The 20,462-nt window shown below is 35.3% G+C and overlaps 1 protein-coding gene across 6 annotated transcripts in view; it reads right to left on the reverse strand.

The window, feature by feature from the left end:
* ADAM23 (ADAM metallopeptidase domain 23) overlaps nt 1–20,462 on the reverse strand; it is a 68,385-nt gene that overhangs the window by 29,675 nt on the left and 18,248 nt on the right. For all 6 annotated transcript variants that reach the window (XM_066322643.1, XM_066322638.1, XM_066322640.1 and 3 more), the window contains exons 4-13: nt 16,604–16,667; nt 14,253–14,335; nt 13,522–13,585; nt 11,197–11,269; nt 10,628–10,701; nt 9,683–9,748; nt 6,705–6,776; nt 4,148–4,314; nt 2,148–2,232; nt 1,291–1,381 (exon numbers count right to left, since the gene is read on the reverse strand). In XM_066322643.1, coding sequence (XP_066178740.1) covers nt 1,291–1,381; nt 2,148–2,232; nt 4,148–4,314; nt 6,705–6,776; nt 9,683–9,748; nt 10,628–10,701; nt 11,197–11,269; nt 13,522–13,585; nt 14,253–14,335; nt 16,604–16,667 — 839 coding nt within the window. The remainder of the gene's footprint in view (nt 1–1,290; nt 1,382–2,147; nt 2,233–4,147; nt 4,315–6,704; nt 6,777–9,682; nt 9,749–10,627; nt 10,702–11,196; nt 11,270–13,521; nt 13,586–14,252; nt 14,336–16,603; nt 16,668–20,462) is intronic.

The following is a 20,462-nucleotide window of genomic DNA, read 5'->3' on the forward strand; positions in this document are numbered from 1 at the left end:
CTCTCAAAACAAGCTGCACAAGGCTGCGTGCAGTACATGCAACACTGATGGTTTTAACTGTTCACATTTTCTCCTCACTAAAAATACAGAATACCTTAAAGAGGATTGTTACTGGACAGGCCAGGCTTTTTCCCTTTTGCATAAAATTATTAACAGTAATATGTGAATCAGCCAATCAAACATTCACTTGAAAAAGTAGTTGAATGAAAATGGATTTACAGTTTACTTACAGCTATAGCATGTAAGTCAACAGAGACCAAATTCATAACATAAAAATCAAAGATCAGCACCTTATGGTTGGTAAAACAAGGTTCAAACTGCCCATAAAAATGATCTACCAAAGACAGATGTACTATAGTTACTACTGGAAATCCAGAGTTTCTCCATGGAAAATACTGAGAGATTATTTATATGGCTATTTCTACTCTCCTCAGGTCTTTCATTAATCTTTCTCTATATAGGGCATCCAAATAAGGACACTAAGTTATCATACAAAAAACCCTGTATCTTTCAGTTAAAAACATTCTGATTTCCAAATTGTATGAACTCTGTTTTACCTGCAACCAAAAAAAGTCATAGGAAATATTTTAGCTATTTTCTAGTTTACACAATTCATAAGCAATACTTTACAAAACAACATTCCTAAGCATAGTTTCCTAATTCACAGATTTTTGAAGTGATTCCACAATAAAGTCAATATTATCATTCATTTTTTAAAGAGGAAAAGGTAGCCAAATTGCTTACAAAATGCAAGTGAAAACCAAACAATTTTCTTTAGCTCTGAAAAGAGCTTTGCAGCAGTTTTTGTACCATCACTCTACATGTTAAGGCCACACAAATCTGGTCTGGCTGTGAAGCAGCAAGTCAACAAGTTGAGCAAATGTCACACTGGACTAGGATACAATTCCTTACCATTTCTTCAATTGTAAATCAGGTATTTTTGCATTTCAAGAAGTCAGTAATTGTTCTATTGGATTTACAGACTTCATTATGATAGAAAAGGAGTTCTAAATTAAATTAGAACACCATTATAATGGTGTTTTTACCAATATACCTTTGAATATTGGTTATGAATCTAACCTCTTGACACAGGACATCACTGAGGTCATTGAAAATGTTGCTAAACTAAGGGTTCTTATTTTGCTGAAGCTGATATTTCACTATATTTCCAAAAGCAGCAATTCTTGTTCAACAGTTACAGCAATGTTAGCATTACTTTCAAACACAGGAAAGGAAGTGTTTAGTGTTTATGTATTTATCTAAGGAAGACAAAAGACTCCATGTACATACTCGGTTTCCTGGCAGCTGGCTCCCATTGTATTCCAAGATTCTGAGCAAGACTCTGTGCTAGTTCCTGTGCCATGGGCAAAGGGAGGCCATACTGCATTCCAAGAGGAGCACAATTACAAAAAACCCCAAACCATTAGTTATTGCAATGAACACTACACCAGCTCATTCTGGCTTACCACATGCCTACTACGTCAATAATTCAGTGCAGTCAATTACAATTCTGTGTGCTTATAAGGAAAATAAACTCAGTAAACTTTATAACAGATAAAATATTCCTCTCCTAGTCTCAGGCAATCTCTCCCCACTGGTTAATCTAAAGAAAGAAGTCAATTTGACTTATATGCAATAGAGTTATGTAATAGTAGGATTTAACCCATGTAAAAAGAGGAGAATTTTATTATCAATTTAACACTACACTGAGGAAAACAAATAACAGTAGTAAAAAAATCAATACACAGGGACAATTTGTTTTCTAATTTCAATGTTTAAAAATTTCAGGAAGAATTACAAGCCATTGGTACCTCAGAAGATCAAGTGTCTTACAGTGGTAAGACAAAGATATTCACTGCTGTGTTTCAACTCCTGTCTGAGATTTTTTGGGTCTAAATTTCTGTCAAATATAATAAGAGTCAATTTAAGTTCTTTATAAGAGAATAATGCAGACAGGAGAAATACCTTCTAAAAAGAAAAGCACTCTAAGCAGTAGTTTGATGATGATCAAGAAGGCTGACTGAGAATTCTAGCGTTTCAATATGTAAGTTATCTTTAAAGCCCTGAGTTCTGAAACATATAAACTCTTGAGATCATAATGTAGAGATTCTACTTTATTTCACTTTAGTCATGAAAAAAAAAATTACCTCATTCACTCCTACTCCTCTGGCCACAGAGCAAACACCTCCAAAGTAACTTAAGCTGCTCCTTTTGTAATGAAATGTCACATTCCTTACAAACAAATAAAAATGAAGAAACTATAACACATTGACATTGGGCACCAAGAGCTTACTGAAAGACCATACTCTCACACATACTATGATAGATTGCATATACATTCATCTATTTCTAGCATAAAAAGCAACTGCAAGTTTAGAAACAGAACACCAACACTGAAAGAGGTGGTTTTATATAAGCTTTGACAAAAAAACTGCTTTTCTCTTATAAGTCTTAACCCACCAACAAACCAAGCACAGAAAGCTTGAGTGCCAGACTCCTAAGACAACAGTGTGATAACATTTCTTTTAAATGTTAACAATATATTCCAATTTATGATCAGTCAGGAAGGAATTCTGTTCTGAAATGTACCAGTACTGAGAACTATTTAAATTGTTATCTTAATCCAAACCAATTAATTTCTGGTTTCAAATCCAAATGAAAAGACTGAGAAGTATACCTAAAGGGAAAGTAATTTAATACTGCTCTTCAGCCTTGCCTCCTTTCGTGTATTGCCCCAAATAATTCAGTTAGGTAATGTAATCTGGAACATCTAAATTATTCAATAAAATGCCTATGAATTACTATCATTCACATCTATTTTAAGTTCATAGTCATAATAATAAACCTACACAACCTACAAACAACCTACAGTGATCCTGCATGATGTACAAATGACCTAATCTTTGAAAACTAATTTTTAAAAAAATTACAGGTTACTCCATACAGGTATGTATTTATTTTTCAGAACATTCTAACAGCCAACAGAACTTTCTGACTGCAGCTTAACTAAACACTTACACCCAGGGGCTTTACAACAGACAGGACTGCAGTAGGGCTGAGCTTGACAGGCACTTCTGGAAATGTTCATCTCCCCCCAGCTCCAAAGAGGCTCAGATGGAGCATGCCCTGTTCCATTAACTTTGGAAAACCTCCAAGCATGGGAGACCATAGTCTCCCTGTGCAGCCTGTTCCAGCATCTGATCACCTTCACAGTGAAAGGGGGTTTTTGCCCTAAGTTTAAATGGAATTTCTTGTATTTCAGGTTGGATTTGGTACCTTTCACCATGAGAAGAGCCTGTTGCTGGCAAACTCTTCAGCAGGTGACACAAAACATGCATGGCAGTCACTACAAGTGCATGCCAGCAGCACTGTGCCTATATTATGAAGAACAAAATCAGTGTTGTATTGCAATGCCTGTATTAAGCAAATCTGGAGGAAATTCTTCATTCCCTATTTTTATCTTCTTCTGCAGAAGTTGAACTACAGGAGAATCCCACGGAAGACATTAGTTGCTCCATCCTCACAGTATGCCATGCTGCTGGGAGACAGCTTAAGATCTTTACACTGCACAGGGGAACACACATTTCTTTCTCTGCTTACAATGCCATGAAGAAAAATAATCCTTGCTCAAGGCTGAAGTCGTGCCTAGTGATGCAAGTGGAAATTCCCCACAAAATGCATTGTGGCTCAGAACAATTCATTACAGCTCTAAAGAAGACCTACCATTAACATATCATCACTGCAGCTACACGTGTGAATAAATTTACTAACTGGAACACTCTCGTGGCAACACATAATCCTGCCAGCTCTGCCCTCTCCGATTGTAACCAGAAAACCAGCACATTACACACCTGATTAGCAAAGCTAAGTGCCCTTAAGGGCTCATCAAAAGACACTTCACATGTGACACTGTCTCCAGGTTGCAAAGACATTCAAATATCATTATAGATATATATCAACATGACCGTGGTATATACTACACCTATTAAAAACAGGTGTTAAATATCAATTAGGCTTCCTAAGGAAGACAGTTGTTGATTGATACAGAGATACCAAGCAAGAAGAGTAAGAAAGAAGAGACAAGTAGGAAAAAAAAAAAAGCAGTAGACAGGAAATAACATTCTAAGCCACTGCCAAGGGTACATACGAGAGCAGGTGCACAGCATCAGCGTGCTGCTTGATGTAGTGCTGCCGGTACTTGGAGAAATCGTGGAGCATCTGCAGAGGGTCAGGGTGGATATTAATGCGATCTCTGTCTGTCCAAGTCTCCACAGCAACGAGAACCACCCTGGTGTTCAGCTGCTCCTTGTATATCTGAGGGCAGAGACAGGACAGGCACAGGAGTAGAACACTGGGTCAAACATGCACAGTTAGCCAGTAAGAGTAAAGCGGAAGGACAAGAGGGATAAAGCAGGAGGAAAACATGGGGAAATAGTTAGCTGGTAATGCCTTGCATTTCCTAAAAGCTAAAGCTGATATTCTGATCAACTTAAATTTTATGTTTTAGAAGGAAAAAAACCACCTCTTGTTGCTCTTTTTTTGAGACACTCAATTTTCTTTAAAATTCTCATGGCAAATAACGTTGCCACTGAGTTTTACAGAAATCCTGTGCAAAAATCAGCAAAGAAACATAAAGCTACACTGGGTGATCTCAAAGAAAGAGAGAAGAATGATCTCAAATAGCAGCCAAAGAAAATTTTAAAACTGAGATTAAATAATTTCTCAGTTTTCCAATAAATTCAGATTTTATTTAAAGCTTGATTTCCATTTATATAGTATGATCGTTTAATTCTCACATTGCTTGAGTGGAATTAAGGAAAAATACTGATTTTTGTATAAATTTAGTATTACTGTAGCAATAGACAAGGAAACAACAATCAGGCACTAATAATACCAAAACAGTTTTAAAATATGGATTTTAAGATAGTGCATGATACTTGGTTCTGACATAAAACTGCTGCTGTCTTTAGGTTCAGTTCAAAAAAGGTCAAATTTTGTTAACTAAAGTTATGCAGAACTTGCACATCTACAAAAGACACATTCCTTATTCACCCTGACCAGAAATCCAGTTTTGTATCAGGGTGGCATTATCCTTATTAAAAAGTCAATGTATGACACTCAGCTTAGAAAAAATAAGAGAAATAAAAACAAGAGACAGGAACCAGCCAAGCTCAGTTTTGTCCAAGACCTTTGAAGGAAAAGAGTATTAGCATGCTTCAGTCTCAGGGAGACAGGCTGAGAACATACACAGAAAACAGTTTACAACATGAGAAAACCAAATGAAATTAAACTGCCTGAAATGACATGGGGGTGGATCAATAAAGATTTTACTTCTGTTTGCTGAGAAGAAAACTCTATTTCCTGAAGCAAACAGCAACAAAAGAATGGAAGAGGGGGCAGAGAACCTGAAGGTCTCTGAAAACAAATATCCTTTTCCCAACAATAAATCAGTAAGAAACACAGCTCTCACCCTATGGACACAAGGAAATAACATGGCAGAAAATACTGCTCTTTTTCATGCTTTATTTAAAGAAAAAGCCATTAGGATGTCATTTTCTAAGATCTCTATGAAGGGACTGAATTCTACACAAGAATGAAGCTTGATGTTTCTCAATATACACAAATAAAAATGGGAAAAACAGACATAATAGAGAAAGAAAAGATGGATGAAATAACTTTCATTAAATTGCAGAGGAACGAGAGTAATAATTATCAGATGAGGAAAAAATACAGATGCCACCTTTTTTTGGGTATGTCCAATATAAATTGCACAAATATTACAATTATGTACATTTTTATGTGCTCTAGTAACTTTTCTTTAGGCTACTGGCATTTTCAGATCATTACAGAAAAATATTCCAAAACACTTCTGGTATTTCATGTATTGTAAATATATTGACCTAAATTTTCAACATACATCCAGTACACTTTATATGTAAGAACAAACTCCATTGTTTCCTCCGAGCCAAACAAACTGTTGATAATGTTTGGCACTGAATCATATCCCACAGTTCCACTGGTATCAATAATGCCACATGGAAAAGGGACCCAGAGTCAGAATTTGGTAGCCTTTGTATTCATCCCTACTAGAAAATCTACCTGTTTTCACTACAGACAGAGCTCCGAAATGTGCGTGATCATTACAAAAAGAGGGAAAAAAAACCCCAAAATTAATTTTACCACAAATATTACTCCTAGTTGATATGCTGTATGCAAAATTGTTTTAAATTTAGCACAGATACAAGTATGGTATCTGTGTCTGTTCACCCATGTATAATGTACTACAGTGTCATTTTGTTTGTTTTTAAGCTATAGAGATTTACAAAGTAGATTTTTTTACTCACACTCACTTTTTCTCCTAATAGATACATGTATCTCTTGTGAGCTATACTTGCAGTTTCACTCACTTGCAGTTAGATTCATTTCACAAATCTAAATTTGATTAAATCTCATTCTTAATTGGTAACAGATAGTGAAATCACCCCTGCCAAGGGCAAACTCTGACAGCTGCAAGCTTTAAGAAAAATGCCACAGACAATCTGGTGGTTTCTTATATATTCACCCCAGGCTATTCTTCTGCAGAGGAACTAGAAGTGCACTTTACAGTGTCACTGAAATTTGGTAACTGAAAATGGTAACATTTTTAATACAGTGCTGAAGTAGAAGTCAGTGAATCAGTTTTCAGAAAAAACATTGATACTTACAGCATCTACAAGGTTTACCACAGACTTTGCAAAATTGTTTGTGTATGCAGTTAAAGAACGGTGCCTTTTGAACTAAAAGAAGAGAAAGTAGAACACAGTGAGAACTTAAATATTTATTACTAATTCTTTATTTTTACAGCATGAAAATAAAATTATTATTTTATGAAAGAGTAAGGGAAAGACTCAAAACACTTTTCAGATCACAGTCTATATCTCATATTCAAGAATCCCTTGAAGATAAAGGAAGCCATGTATGTTATGCAGCCTTTCCCAACTGTAAAAGGAGCATTTAACCACAAGAAATACTATATTTAGAATCGGAGTTCAAATGTTGAGACAAAAGTACAGGTAAATATGAACATAAACACCAACTCAAAATCGAGAGGATGCTTTAACCATTAAAATTGCTTAACCTGATGAGTTACATATCAGACTGTAGCAGCCAGGTTCCACCACTTTAATTATAAGACAGGAGGATGAAGCATTTACCACTTATCCTGACCACAGCTCTTTGCAAAGGCCTCCTTTTCTACAATAGCACCATACTTTTGTGACATGTAGCAGTAGTTACAGGAAAAGCAAAATGGAAGAGGGAGCACATGGTAAATGTAAATATGTGTTTGAAAAGAGTTAAGCTGAGTATCTTAAATTCTAATTTCAATTTTTTTTAATAGACCTAGATGAGCTGTATTGTAAGTTCTGCTTCATAATACCTGTGCATTTCATTAAAATGGTTTCATATCTTTCTTCATCCTACTTCACAAGCTCCTTCTGTTTCAAGTGAAATTTTTTAAAGATGCAGCAATGGTATCTGAACATGAATCCATATGAATTTCAAGAAACTACAAAATTATAAACTAATATTACATTACACAGTATGATCTGCAGAGAGGAAAAATAGGTCTTCAAAATCTCAAAGAAAATGAACATGAAATGACTTAGAACAGGGGAAAAAAGCCTTTATCAAATAACTTACTAATTGCAACTACTGGTTAAAAGCAACAAGTCTCATTGCCTCACAGTGTTCCATGAAAGTGTCGTTTATTCTCTCTATGAAACACACTACTTAAAAGAGGCCTTGGAAGAAGAGACTCTTCTCTGAGCAACTGAGTAGCTGCTCTCAGGTATGGTGCTAGTAGGTGTGTAGGATGCACACTGAGAGGAGCATTGTACCATGGATGGCTCCCCAAAGAACAATGGCAATGGGGAAGGGTGGCTTGGGCTTTTTGTTTTGAGCCAATCCCAAACCTTTCCAGAAGTGGAAAGGTAAAATAATACGCTTCACATAATGATCCTGGTTTTCACGAAAGGATTAAAATGCTAAAATCAATAGCAATATACCACATAATGTGGTTAAACACAGATCCTAAAAGAAATTAACTAAACCAGTAAAAAACCACAACAACTTAATTAAATGTGTTGCGATACCTTTATTGCTAGAGGAAAGGAAATGTTGTGAAAATACACAGTATTAACCATTTAACAGAATGATCAAGGAGGTTTAAGATACTTCTTCCAATGAAGACCTGTGCTGCAGGGGAAACCTGCCCTCTCCTGGTACGCAGAGAATCTTGAAAGCACATTTAGTGAGCTCCTAGACCAACAGGCTGAGACTCCTAACTGTGAACACTTCCCTAAGTACATCCATTTTATTCTTTGAACAGAATTATTATCTGCTTCTAAGCCACTGATAACTATGAAGCAAAAAATCTTGTGCTCTAAAGTTCTAACAAATAAAGCATGAGAGGAGACAACAGTGTCTATAAATAAGTGAAGTGAACACCTTCAAGCACGTCTGTAATACAAGAGGCTGGAGAAAGAGACAGACATAGGACAGACACAGGAATATTTTCTCTTCATAAGGAACGCCAAGCACAGACATCAAACAAGACAACAAAATGCCCATAACTTCAGTTACTGTGCACTACTGCTAAATAACCAACACCTGAACACTAGAATAGTTTCCTCGCAGGTGGCTTTACAAATGAAAACAGCTAAAGAACTTTCTGTCCTACTTTTTCCACCCATTCAAATTCTCTCTATGGTGCTAAATTAACACGGATAAAATATAGGTTATATTTGTCCAGGCTACTTCTATGATTTATTAGAGAGGTGAGGGGAGGGTACATTATCTGTCTATTCAGCACCACAACAAGTATGAATTACTGCATCCTGTTCTGATACCTTCTTTTTTTTGCTCTTGGGTATCGTCCTTCAGTGTTGACAACAGAGCCCACAACTCCATGAAGCACTGGGAAACTTGCAGTGGGGTGAGAGATATAAAAAGCTCTTGCAAATAGAATAACAAAAACTATTGTACCAGCAGAATTTGATTTTAAAAAAAAAGGTCTTGCTTACAACAAATGTCACTTAGTCTGACTTTTTCCAGTCATCCCTCAAGACAAAAAGGGGAAAAAATGTGGCTTTTCTCCCCAACAAATTTTGAGGTTTTTTTAAAGACAAACACTTCCTGAATCAAACAACTTACCTTTCATTCCATTATCACTCCTGTTTATAAGTACAGAATAACCATGAAGGACAATCAGACTTTTGTCTACATGTTTTGCTGCATTCAAATTTAGGTTAGTAAAACTAAACTCAAAGTAACAAATTATGACCTCTTTCTATACAACTTCAAAGATAGGATGTAATTTTAGAACATTTAAGTGTGTTCAGGACAAAAATGTTTTGTTGCTTTCCTTTGTTGGTAATGGGCATATTAATTATACCAAAGTGTTCCAGATTCATTTTGAATATATAATTGCCTCAGGAAATTTTAGGTAATATTAAGCTTCATTAGGTATTATGTGTAAAACACAGTGTGTTTTACAGTACAAATATTAATAGCTGCTGATAAATAAAATCCCGGGCCCAAAAGTAGCTGATGCAGCACAGTGCTGTACATCAACCTACAAACAGAAGACACAAAAGGAAGTCAGTCACCAAAAGGAAGATTACCACTGAATTGATATACTTACCATTTTATGGTCATTGACTATCATGAGCTCCAAATATTTCATTTCTTCAAACACACCACGAGATAACTAATGAATTAAAGAAATTCTTTAAGAAATCATGTAGTGATTTTTCAAAAATAACTGAAGCTGATTTTTATTATGTATACATATTTAATATATATTATTTAGGGTATGTAAACCAGGTGACAACTGGGTGAGAAATGCAAGTAGGGTAAAGAACCATAGCTCCAGTAACTTAGACAATGGCTGAGAATCTGAGCCACATCACTAAAAAAATTCAGGGTCTACCCTTTTTGCTTCAGTTCAGACACCAGCACTACTTCCCTCCTCCTTTCATTATGTAGCACTCATCACAAATTTAATGAGGAAGAAAGTTACTAAAAACATAAGCACCCTCAAAAATATGGTGTAGATTGCTCGACTCAGTAAAGAAATACAGAATAATCTCCTTTAACTCAATTATTCCCCTGATACATATGCATGTGAAGATCAGGAGAACTGCCCACTTATGTTCTCACAGTAACCCAGTTCTGGGTGGCCTCATTTGGGTATTTGATTTAATCATGCTACTTAATGAGCCAAGTGACAATAAAGTCAGATACCTACAAAGTAGCAAGAGTTCATTCAAAATTGTTCTTTATTCTCAATCAGACAAAACCCCTAAAATTCTAAAGTAATTTCCACTACTAAGTTTTAATTCAATTGATGCATATGATTGCTGTCACTTTAGAAAATGTATCAACTTTCTTCCAAATTTTCTATTTTTGAAGAAAAGTCTTGTTTTCTCATTTGATAATTGTATTATGTGACAATATTAAGTTTCTAAAAATACTTGTTTCCTGAAGCCTATGTTCTCTTGACATTAAAAAAATATATTACAAAATACAGAAATCAGCGAGTTTAGGTTTTTAAATGGTCTTAGCTCAGGGTCACAATTCTACTTACTGCTCTCTTTCTTCTTCTTCTCCTCAGCCACTGCAGTTCAGACAGAAATGGCCATTCAGAACTAGAGTCAGTCTCTGTAAAAATTACAATTTAATAATTTTATGGCATTATTTTAAGCTACTTGTGTACACTGTCCAAACCAAAAGTAGATTAAGATCACCAAAATTAGAACCAGCCTTGCTATTCAAAAGATCATTTTAAAAAACACTTAAAATATGTCAAAACTCAAGTCATTCAGAAATCTTAAAGCATGCAAGGACAGGTGAAGAAATTATAACCTGGGCTTAGAATATACATTTTCTTCCATCTCATTGCCTCAGTCACATTAATGTCACTGATTAAATTCAGTGATTTTCAGAGGAAAGCTAAATACAGGTCTGTGGATGAAAATCTTACAGCTGCCTTTTGAAAAATCTATATTGCATTGCAATGATTGTGAAAAAAGGCAGGTAAAAATCTATCTTTCAAGATTCAGCAATTTTATAAACACTGCTAGCCCAATATTCAAATTTTCCAAGTTACACATACAATTATTTCCAACATTTAAAAACTCATAAGCAAAAACACACCAAGGTCCCGCAACTGCTTGGAGGCTTGTGTTCCGTAAGTTCTTTGGATGATGTGTGGCCTACTTTTACTTTCCTAAAAAGAAAAATATGTGAAATTTTCTTCTAAGTGATAGCATCAGTGAAAAATGTGGCACTTATTTCAGTATTTATAATTTCTATTCTTTTTTCTACGAAATGCAAGCCAATTTGGTAGTAATTGCCAATTTTAGTACCAATTTGGGATAGTACTAATTTGAAGAAATCTATTTGCAATCCTGAGCAAATCATAGAGCCTCTCTGCTTCAGCAAATTGGCCAGTCTACAAAAAGAAAAGGTGTCACAGATGTCTTTGAGCTTACCTTAAAAAAGTCCTTCAAAAGTCTTAATTTTAGAGAACACAGATTCCTTATTCTAATTAATCAATCTAGAATGTCTGTATCTGGTTGAAATCTTCCTTCCATAGATGAAAAGGGGAAAACTATTACTATCTAATCCTATCTATTATGTCTAAAATCCTATCTGACTGCAGCAAATTGCAAGAAACCAATCAATATACTATCCTAAAGATGATCCTTTCACCCTGCTTTATTGGTGTATTCCACACTTAAAAAGGGCAAGATTTTTAATGCATATTTTCTTTAGAAGTCTGACATACCCCAAATTATCACATTTGAGTATCAACTCTAGAAAACAACTCCCTTCATCTGTAACACCTCATCTGCAGAGCCTGCCAACACAAGCAATTCTTTTCAAAGGGTAGGTTGCTACTTTTCTTTAACTTCCATAAGAAATACTGACCACACTGAAGGACAATACTACATATATTTGCTAGATTTTGGGGGGAAACAGAAGGAGTTTTACACAGTATCTACTATAGTTAAGATTACTCAAGCTGAATAAAGTGCATGCTGAAGGCTGTGTTCAAAATATCTCACATACCACAATTAAAAAATGAGCCTCTGAAAGCTCTCAATAGCTGTATTATTTTCAGTCATTTTGGGAAAATTATGCATCTCATCGTTTTCTTATTTAGACTCAACTTGAAACCTTGAGTTGGCAAATAGTATCTCACTTTTATAACCAGAACTTTTGCTCTACTTAGTTTTTACTGAAATACCACTCAGAGAGATATTTTGGTTTCCTTTGTTCACCCAAGCAAGACAACAGTTTAATCAAATTTTCTTCTTCCTTGTATAAACATAATCTCCATGAATTTACTGTGTCTGTGCTGTCAGTCTTTGGAATTGCAACATTTATGAACATGTGCTTCATCACAGACACACAGCATGTACTGTTGATCCTGGGAAGACTGATTCATTTAGATGTCACATTTTCCCATGTCTCTAAAGTTTCATTTATAGCCCAATAATTGACTGTCCAAATGTTGATCCAGTTTCTTTGACAGTATCAGCCAATGATTTTGCAGATCTTTATTCAGACTCTGATTTCAGCTTTCCAATCACTAAAACATGTTGGTTCTGCAGCATTAGTTACTTGTCATATACTATACATACACTGCCATATAGATACTAGAGGGAGACAAGCCTGAGAACTCTGGCACAGCATCTGCAATATATCCTACAAACCAAGCAGGACACAAACCTTAAGAATTCTCTATCTCAGTGTTGCAAAATTATTTCCCTGAAAATCACTCAAATACTTGAATCACTCAGAAATACACCTGTTTTACTACTGGCTGTGAAATTGTGTCAGTTGTATTAACAGTTTTAGAAACAGTTGTACACATGAAACATGAAATACAAAAGTAATGATCACAGAATACTTGCCCTAATGCAGTCCTATATGCTGATCCAGCATAATCTTGTATTTAAATATGCTGGATCACAATCATTTAAGCTATACAGTGATCACTGACATAAGACATACAAAATTTAAGACACCCAGATGTAATTATGCTTTTTGTGGAATCATGGCAGGCCAAGAGCAATCTGATGCAACTGTTTAGAGAGGAATGTATAAATGACTTCCAGAGATTCTTCCAGTGAATTTATAAACATTTTAGTTTGAGTACTGGAGCAAATCAGTGAACACTTTTTGACAGTCCATAGCCATGTGCTATGGTAAACAGTTTTATTTGGCTATTTCCAGCATCTAAACGATCAACAGCAAGTAGGAAACAAAAGATAAAGAAAAGCAGAGAAAAATTGTAGGTAAATCATAATTACACATTTGCCATCTTAAAACAATTCAAATCAAGTGTTTTAAAGTACTTTTCATTTTCATATCAATGCATGAGACATATCACTCATTGATTTATTCTAAAACTTTTATTTGCTATTTCTTGAGCACTCTCCCAAGCCAAATAAATTAGACAAAAAAACTTACTGCAGTGTGGGTAAGATCCATCGGTTCTATCAAGTACAAATAAGTACTATCTTCAAACATGCCACTAGAACATGGACAAAAAGAAGTGATATTTACGATTACAAGGTAATTGGTTTGACTCCAGGACATGAGTTTTGGAAAGACAAAACCAAATGCAGGGCTGAAAAGCTGACCAATATTAAATTTACATTCATTACTACCACGTGTAGCTAAAGCCAAGATTGGGGGAATTTTTAAGCATCTGGCACATTTTAACGGGCTAACACTAAATGTAAATGATAAAGTTCCAAAAGGGGTAAAAATTTGACCTTGGAAAAAGGAAGTCCTATGACACACCCTGAGCATGCAAAATATAATCAACAGCTGAATTGCATTGAGCAGTAACTAATGCTAATTTCTTGCATTTTTCCCTTGTACAATCTAACAAAAAGATCTATTTTTCTATGACAGAATCATACATGAATAATGGGCATACAAGCTGCTGAAATGTAATTATTTTTATCCTTTACCATGGTAAGTCATCTGGGGAAATATTTACCTGCAATTACTGTATTCAAAGGTTTCATGAGACAGTATCAAATGACTAATTCAAATGATACTAAGAAAAATTTCAAAAACATAAAAAAACCCCTTTGAGCCTGCAGTGTTTCAGTCCCTCCTATATTAAGAGATAATATTCAAGAATAATAATTAGTTATACCTTTGTTTTAAAAATGAGAACATGCACTTACTGAAGTCCATTACAAGTTGAAAGAGCAACTTTGGAATCCTTCACACCCCTGATATTTCCATGGTAGTAGCAATGCTCTCCGCCCTATAATTTTTAAAAACAAACCATCACACACATGAAATGATCCTGATTTATTTGTTGCTTAAAACAAATGCAAAAAAACCCCAAAACACCACAAAACAAACAAACAAACAAAACCTCCCCAAAAACCAAAACCACAAAATCTAACAGTAATAATAGACATTTACACTCATGTACTTGTCTTTACTGTCTATCAGCAATATGCTCAGATAAACTAAAAACAAAAAGTATTCTCAAAAAATGTTATTAAAACCCCGTGAGTGTGGTTGTCTCTCAGCCACTGTTTGAAAAATCTACTATTCATCATAGAAGTATTTTTAATTGTTGTGTCATGTTGTCTGAACTCCAATGTGCATATTAAACCCCTTCTTTATGCAACTATTATACTTTGAGAAGGTACAAAAAAAGTAAATGCTCTTTGTCTATGACAGCATTATTTCAATTTTGCACCTTATTTAATGAGTTATTCAGATTCTGATTTAAATTCCTTACAGGTTATTGTGTATAATTAAATCAAAGTATTTCATAGATAGTAATCATTCTGTTTTTACCCTTCCATCAGTGAGAATACATAAACATGCTTTTTAACAGCTAAATTTGATTATGTTTCTCACACAAAGCTTTTCAATTTTTTTTTTAAAGATGATCATCTGAGTAAAGAAATTGCTGTTTGTTCTTCAGTCATTTCTGTAATTAACTACCTCATTCTAGAAAATACAATACTTTTCACTGAGATCTCACTTCTTTAGACGAGGAAACAAAACAACCTTTTGTTTTGTTAGGCCTAAAAAGTATTACACTGCAAAAGACCAGGAAGCAGTCCTTATTTGACCTCCTACACAAATTGTGTGGGGTTTGGGATCTTTTTATTATCTATAATGAAGGCTTTTACAGATTAACATGACTTCAGGAGCTCTATTATTGCTTCTAAATAAAGCAATTCAGAAAACATCCCCTAGGAAGTTTGGATCAAGTTACTGCAGCGTGCAAAGGTAGCCCATTTGCTGAGTCTGAAGTTCTAATATAATTTCCCAGTCAGATTCATGATTCAGCAACCGCAGTGCTCAATGCTAGTGCTGCAGCTGACAATTGCATGAGCTTTTCTAAATGCCAGAGGGAATTGTTTTCTTGCATCATTTAGCATTTTTGCCTGTTCTGCAGAATACCGAGTCTTTTAATGGAACAACTTCCTTTGTATGTAACATGAAACTATTTTTCTTCTTCAGTGGAAGAAAACAAAACAGCATATTTCAGTGATTATATTGCAATGGAATTGCTTAATTCTGCCCTAATCTGTCATGTATTAATTTATTTGAGATTCTCTACAGCAAGGGCAAAACAACAAACCAGACATCTAATATTTGGACAAACAACAGGCCGGACTTTCTGAAGACATGAATACAACTGGAATACTTGCTTGATTCTATTGTAAATACAGATATTATTCACACATAAAAAAATTGCAAGAAATATTTTGGCATTTCTACCAAATACAAAAAAAGTAATTCCCTGCAAATGCAGTTTATAACTTTCCTAGGAACCTTCCAGTCCTCATTTTGTTATTACAAACAAACAAAAAGACTGATCTGATTCCCCTAGCGCTGAACTACCTTGCAGAACTTTAATCTGGCTTTGGATCAGCAGCCTACTGCACTGAATTAAATTTGGGAGCTAGAATGACAAACAAAATTAATTGGATGTTTAGCAATATGCTGATTTTGTAATAACTCCAGAGGTTAAGGGGTCAGTTAAATCTTTCATTTTCTGTTTTACAACTGTATAATTCTTGCAAACAAAAGTCTCTGCAAGACATTTGAGTTCGTTTAAGTGTTTTACATTACCGTTATTCTTTCTCCTTGCACTTTGTGCTAAAGACACGTAAATAATTAATGAAGACTAATCTGATGGTGACTTCAACCCCTCCACCTCCTATATTTTACATGAAGTAATTGTCCTGGCAGTAATGGATCATCTTCACCCCACTTGGATCATCTTCACTACTCATACTCACCCCAAAACAGAGCTTTTGTTTTTGTACAGTTCCTCTTGTATTACTGAGATATATGTACAGGATGAGACCACAGTTACCTTCTATGTGTGGAAAAACACTTCTGAAGTTTTTAAGTCTTGCAAAACATTTTCTCTCTCTTTTTGTGGTTTTTTTTTTGGGGGGGGGGGTTTGTTTGGGGTTTTTTGTGTTTGTTTGTTTGTTGGTTTTTTTACATTTTATTGGCATTGTTCACTCAAGAAAACAATTTAAGAACACAATACCTTAGAAAATTTTGGTTTTCCATCTTCATAGTGAATCTCCACATAATTGGAAGATAACAAATCACTGTCAAAGAAAGGAAAAATAAAGATAAGAAAAATCCGAGTACTCTTGCTACTGCTATGGGTCGGTTTGGGGATTTTTGTTAGCATTTTCAAACGATTTTTATTTTCCTTGTACATTAGTTTAAAAAAATTCAAGCAGTTTGTGTTCAGGAAATGGTTTGATGGTACACTGGAAATCACAGTGCAGTACAGAAGAGGGAATTTCATTCTGCAATCTAATCTTCTGTATTTTAGTTTTACAATTAGATTACCAGCCTTCTAAATACGCAAAAGATACCCCTTGGCTTTAGAACTTTCCTTGCTGACAGTAAACACATTTTAGTTCATCACCACTTTCAAGTAGGTTTTACATTTTATCTAGAACTGTAAATAGAATGTATGTAGGGCTGAACAAATAAATACACCATTGTTATGAAGACAAGAGTGTATCACTTTCACAAACTGCAAATGCTTTGGGTTTTTTCCAAAAGCAGTAATGTGACTTAAAAGAAAACACACAATGCAGAACCCAAAACATCCTCCCATACTACCCTTTTTCTAACTTTCACTTTTTATTTTCAGGTACCTTTCTCATTCTTATTTTCTTCCTAACTTTGGCAAGAACAATTATGAAGCATAAAAATTTTCTGAAAAATATTTTGAAGCATAATGTGCAATTTACAGGTGCGGATTTTTGTTTTTCATTTTGGCGTCTTTTTGTGCTATTTGTTTGTTTGGGCTTTTCGGGGATTTTTGTTTGGTTTTTTGTTTTTTTTTACTAAAATTAGCCAGCCTGTACACATCCTGCAATAACCTCAGTGCCTCATTCATATCTCACCCAGTTACAATCAGGGTTGCAGCATAATGCCCAGGGAGAGCGAAGCAATTAAAGATGTTAACTGGCCCCACCAAATATGCAAGACAAGCATTTTACTTAATGCAATTGAGAATTCTTTGCATTTTTAAAGCCTCTAATGTACACTTGCAAGTAAAAAAAAAAATTAAAAATCATTAAAGGGTCTGATTCTGGTACATATATCAAAACAAAAATATCATTGCTACAAATAAAAAACATCATTATGGAAGGCTGGTGTGGCAGAATGACTCTGATGGGAATTCATGACTAAAAACAACCTATGATAATGGGTATCTCAAACTCAGATTAGGCTGTTAGCAGTCCTGATAACACTAACTTGGGGACTCTGGGCTCAACAAATCAATTCTTCATGCCATATTTATCAGGCCCTGCACTCCTTAGAGAGCTTCCTGCACAAGTCAGTTACCAGTGGTTCTCTTAGAAGTCCTTTCTCATGAAACCAACAGAGCGCACTCTGGGCCTGCAAAATCAATGCTAATAGCCCCAAATAATTACTTAAGTCTAGTAATTTGCCTTAAACATCACTGTGAAGGCATTATTGAAAATATTTTTTTTTAAGTGCAAATTTAAAAGTAAATTCAGTTGCGTGATATAATTTTAACTTTCTCTATTTGTGTCATAGTAAACTATAAACTTTCTGCAGAAAATACAAATGCTGTATAAATAGTGTAAATACTTGACTACAGTGCAAATATTCATTTCTTCATTGTGGCAAGATTAAAGCTTCTAAAAAGGCATACACACACAAAACAAAGTTTAGGGTGTTGATAATGTCATTTTATTATTTGCATTTTTCATGCTTATGAATCATAAGGACTACTGTTCTCAATAGGGGATGGTACAGACAAGGCTACAGGTAACTGACATAAGTAAGAAAACTGAAAACTGTAATTACGATACAAATATTTTAGAAATTACTGAGAATGTTTAAACACAGAAATTGTGCTCAACATGACTGGGGCCTGACCAGATTCCAACTTTGACAGACACATCTGCTTCAATTCATGAAGACCATTTGGTTTCCTCAAACTAATTCCTGGATCAGCACTTATCCACCTGTTGCCAAATCAAGCTCACACTTTCACATCACCTTTTTTACTCTCTTCTAGTAACCTGATATGGCTGATCTCAGAACTTCTTACTATGCTATCTAGTGCTTTTTGCATCTCGTAAGACTTGCAGTAAGTGATTTCCCACTGTGTGAACTGACTCACAGCTAACTATATCTGAATTACAGCATTTCTCTCAGATTTATCCTATTTTGTGCAACATAAGAGCTGCTCAAAATTTCTTTAGTCTACCCTTTGTAGAATCTTTCCAGAGTTTAGTATTCTCTTCTTGGATTTTGGTTGAGCTTCTGCTGTAACCCAGTTGGTTCCCTGATCTGTCAACCTTTTCCAGTCTTTAGCTTCTCATTACTTCCAACTGCCAAGGAATTCCCAGTTTGGGTAATGTCCAAATACAGTGTTACACATTAGGATACCCTAACATGGAATACTTATGATGGAAAACTCCTATATGTACGTACACAAATATAACAAGTACAAAGCAAGGATGCAGACGGAGTTTTCCAGTAGACTCTACGCTTTTCTCATCCCCGACTTTCCGACAGGTATTGGGCCTGTGTGGCAAAGTTTTGGCAGTGGGGGAAGGGGGGTGCTATAGGAGTGGCTCTCTGAGAAGCTTCCCCCACATCCAACAGAGCCAGTGCCAGCCAGCTCCAAGATGGATCTTTGGGATCTGCGGGACACAAGGCATGTCAATGAAATTCTCCATGCTTAATGAACTCCCTCCAAAGAAAATTAAGGCCTGCTGTTTGTGATGTACTTCTCAAATTCCATGCTATTAAAAAAATGCAACTTAAATTTGCAAAGCACCCTTTTGGCAAATGTAACACAGTATTGAGCACCTAGAAGGGGGAGTAGAAGATCTTTTGTAAGACTTTTGGATTTCACAAAATCATTTCTTATGCAAGGCTGGACCAGGGTGTTTATCACCAGTTTCTCGTCATTATTATGTTTTTAAGCTTGCCACACATAACCACCAAGGTCACACAGGGGCATTTTTCTCTTAATATTTCCCTCAGGAGAGCAAGAAATGTGAATATTCCATTGGAAAAAGAAATCAGTCAGCTGCTCCTAAAGCTATATGCCTCTACCTCGGCAAGTACCTGATTTTTGTCAGGTACTTTGTATCACTTTTTCTTATTTCAAGTATCTGCCTACACTAGCAAAAAATCCAAAAGAACACCTAGTTTGCAGCCATTGAGAAAGACAGAAGGGGTAAGGAAGCTTGCTCTACATTTTCCTAAAACTCTGGGAATAACAGATGTAAAAATATACATAAAACTGCAACTGCAATTCTTCCCTGTGACAATTTTACCTGTTATTAATACTGACAAATCTGACAAAAGACAAAGTATTTAAAGAAAAGAAAAAGAAGGGGAAAAAAGAATGCTTAACCAAAATAACTTTCAAACATTTTTCCCCACACAAAAGACATACACAGAAGAGCACTGTAATTTCACAGGAGGTGTGATGGGGTTCTTTATGTAAGTGGCATCAAGAAGAAAGGCCTAGAATGCACTGATTAAGAGCCCATGTAGAAATGCAATTGTCTGTGGAGTGAGGCACAGAACTCATGCATAAAGTAGAGGTCCCAACAGAACAAAATAACTCTTCTTCCTTCATTATCACTTCAAGACTACCTAAATTTACCTCTGACAGGCAGACCTGAGTTTTAGAAAATACATTTGCATCTCATCTTCACTGGACTCTGTTTTACCACCTTTGATCCATTTTGAGCCATTCACATTTTGCTTAGGGCAGAAATGCATCTAGCACAGCAAATTTGATTTTCAACATGACAAGCACCAGAAACAGTACAAGCTTTAACTGAAACGAGTGTCCGCCATGATCACATCAAAGTCTGTTTAGGTAG

Source organism: Sylvia atricapilla, chromosome 7 (assembly GCF_009819655.1).
Source record: "Sylvia atricapilla isolate bSylAtr1 chromosome 7, bSylAtr1.pri, whole genome shotgun sequence".
In the NCBI taxonomy this organism is placed as follows: domain Eukaryota; kingdom Metazoa; phylum Chordata; class Aves; order Passeriformes; family Sylviidae; genus Sylvia; species Sylvia atricapilla.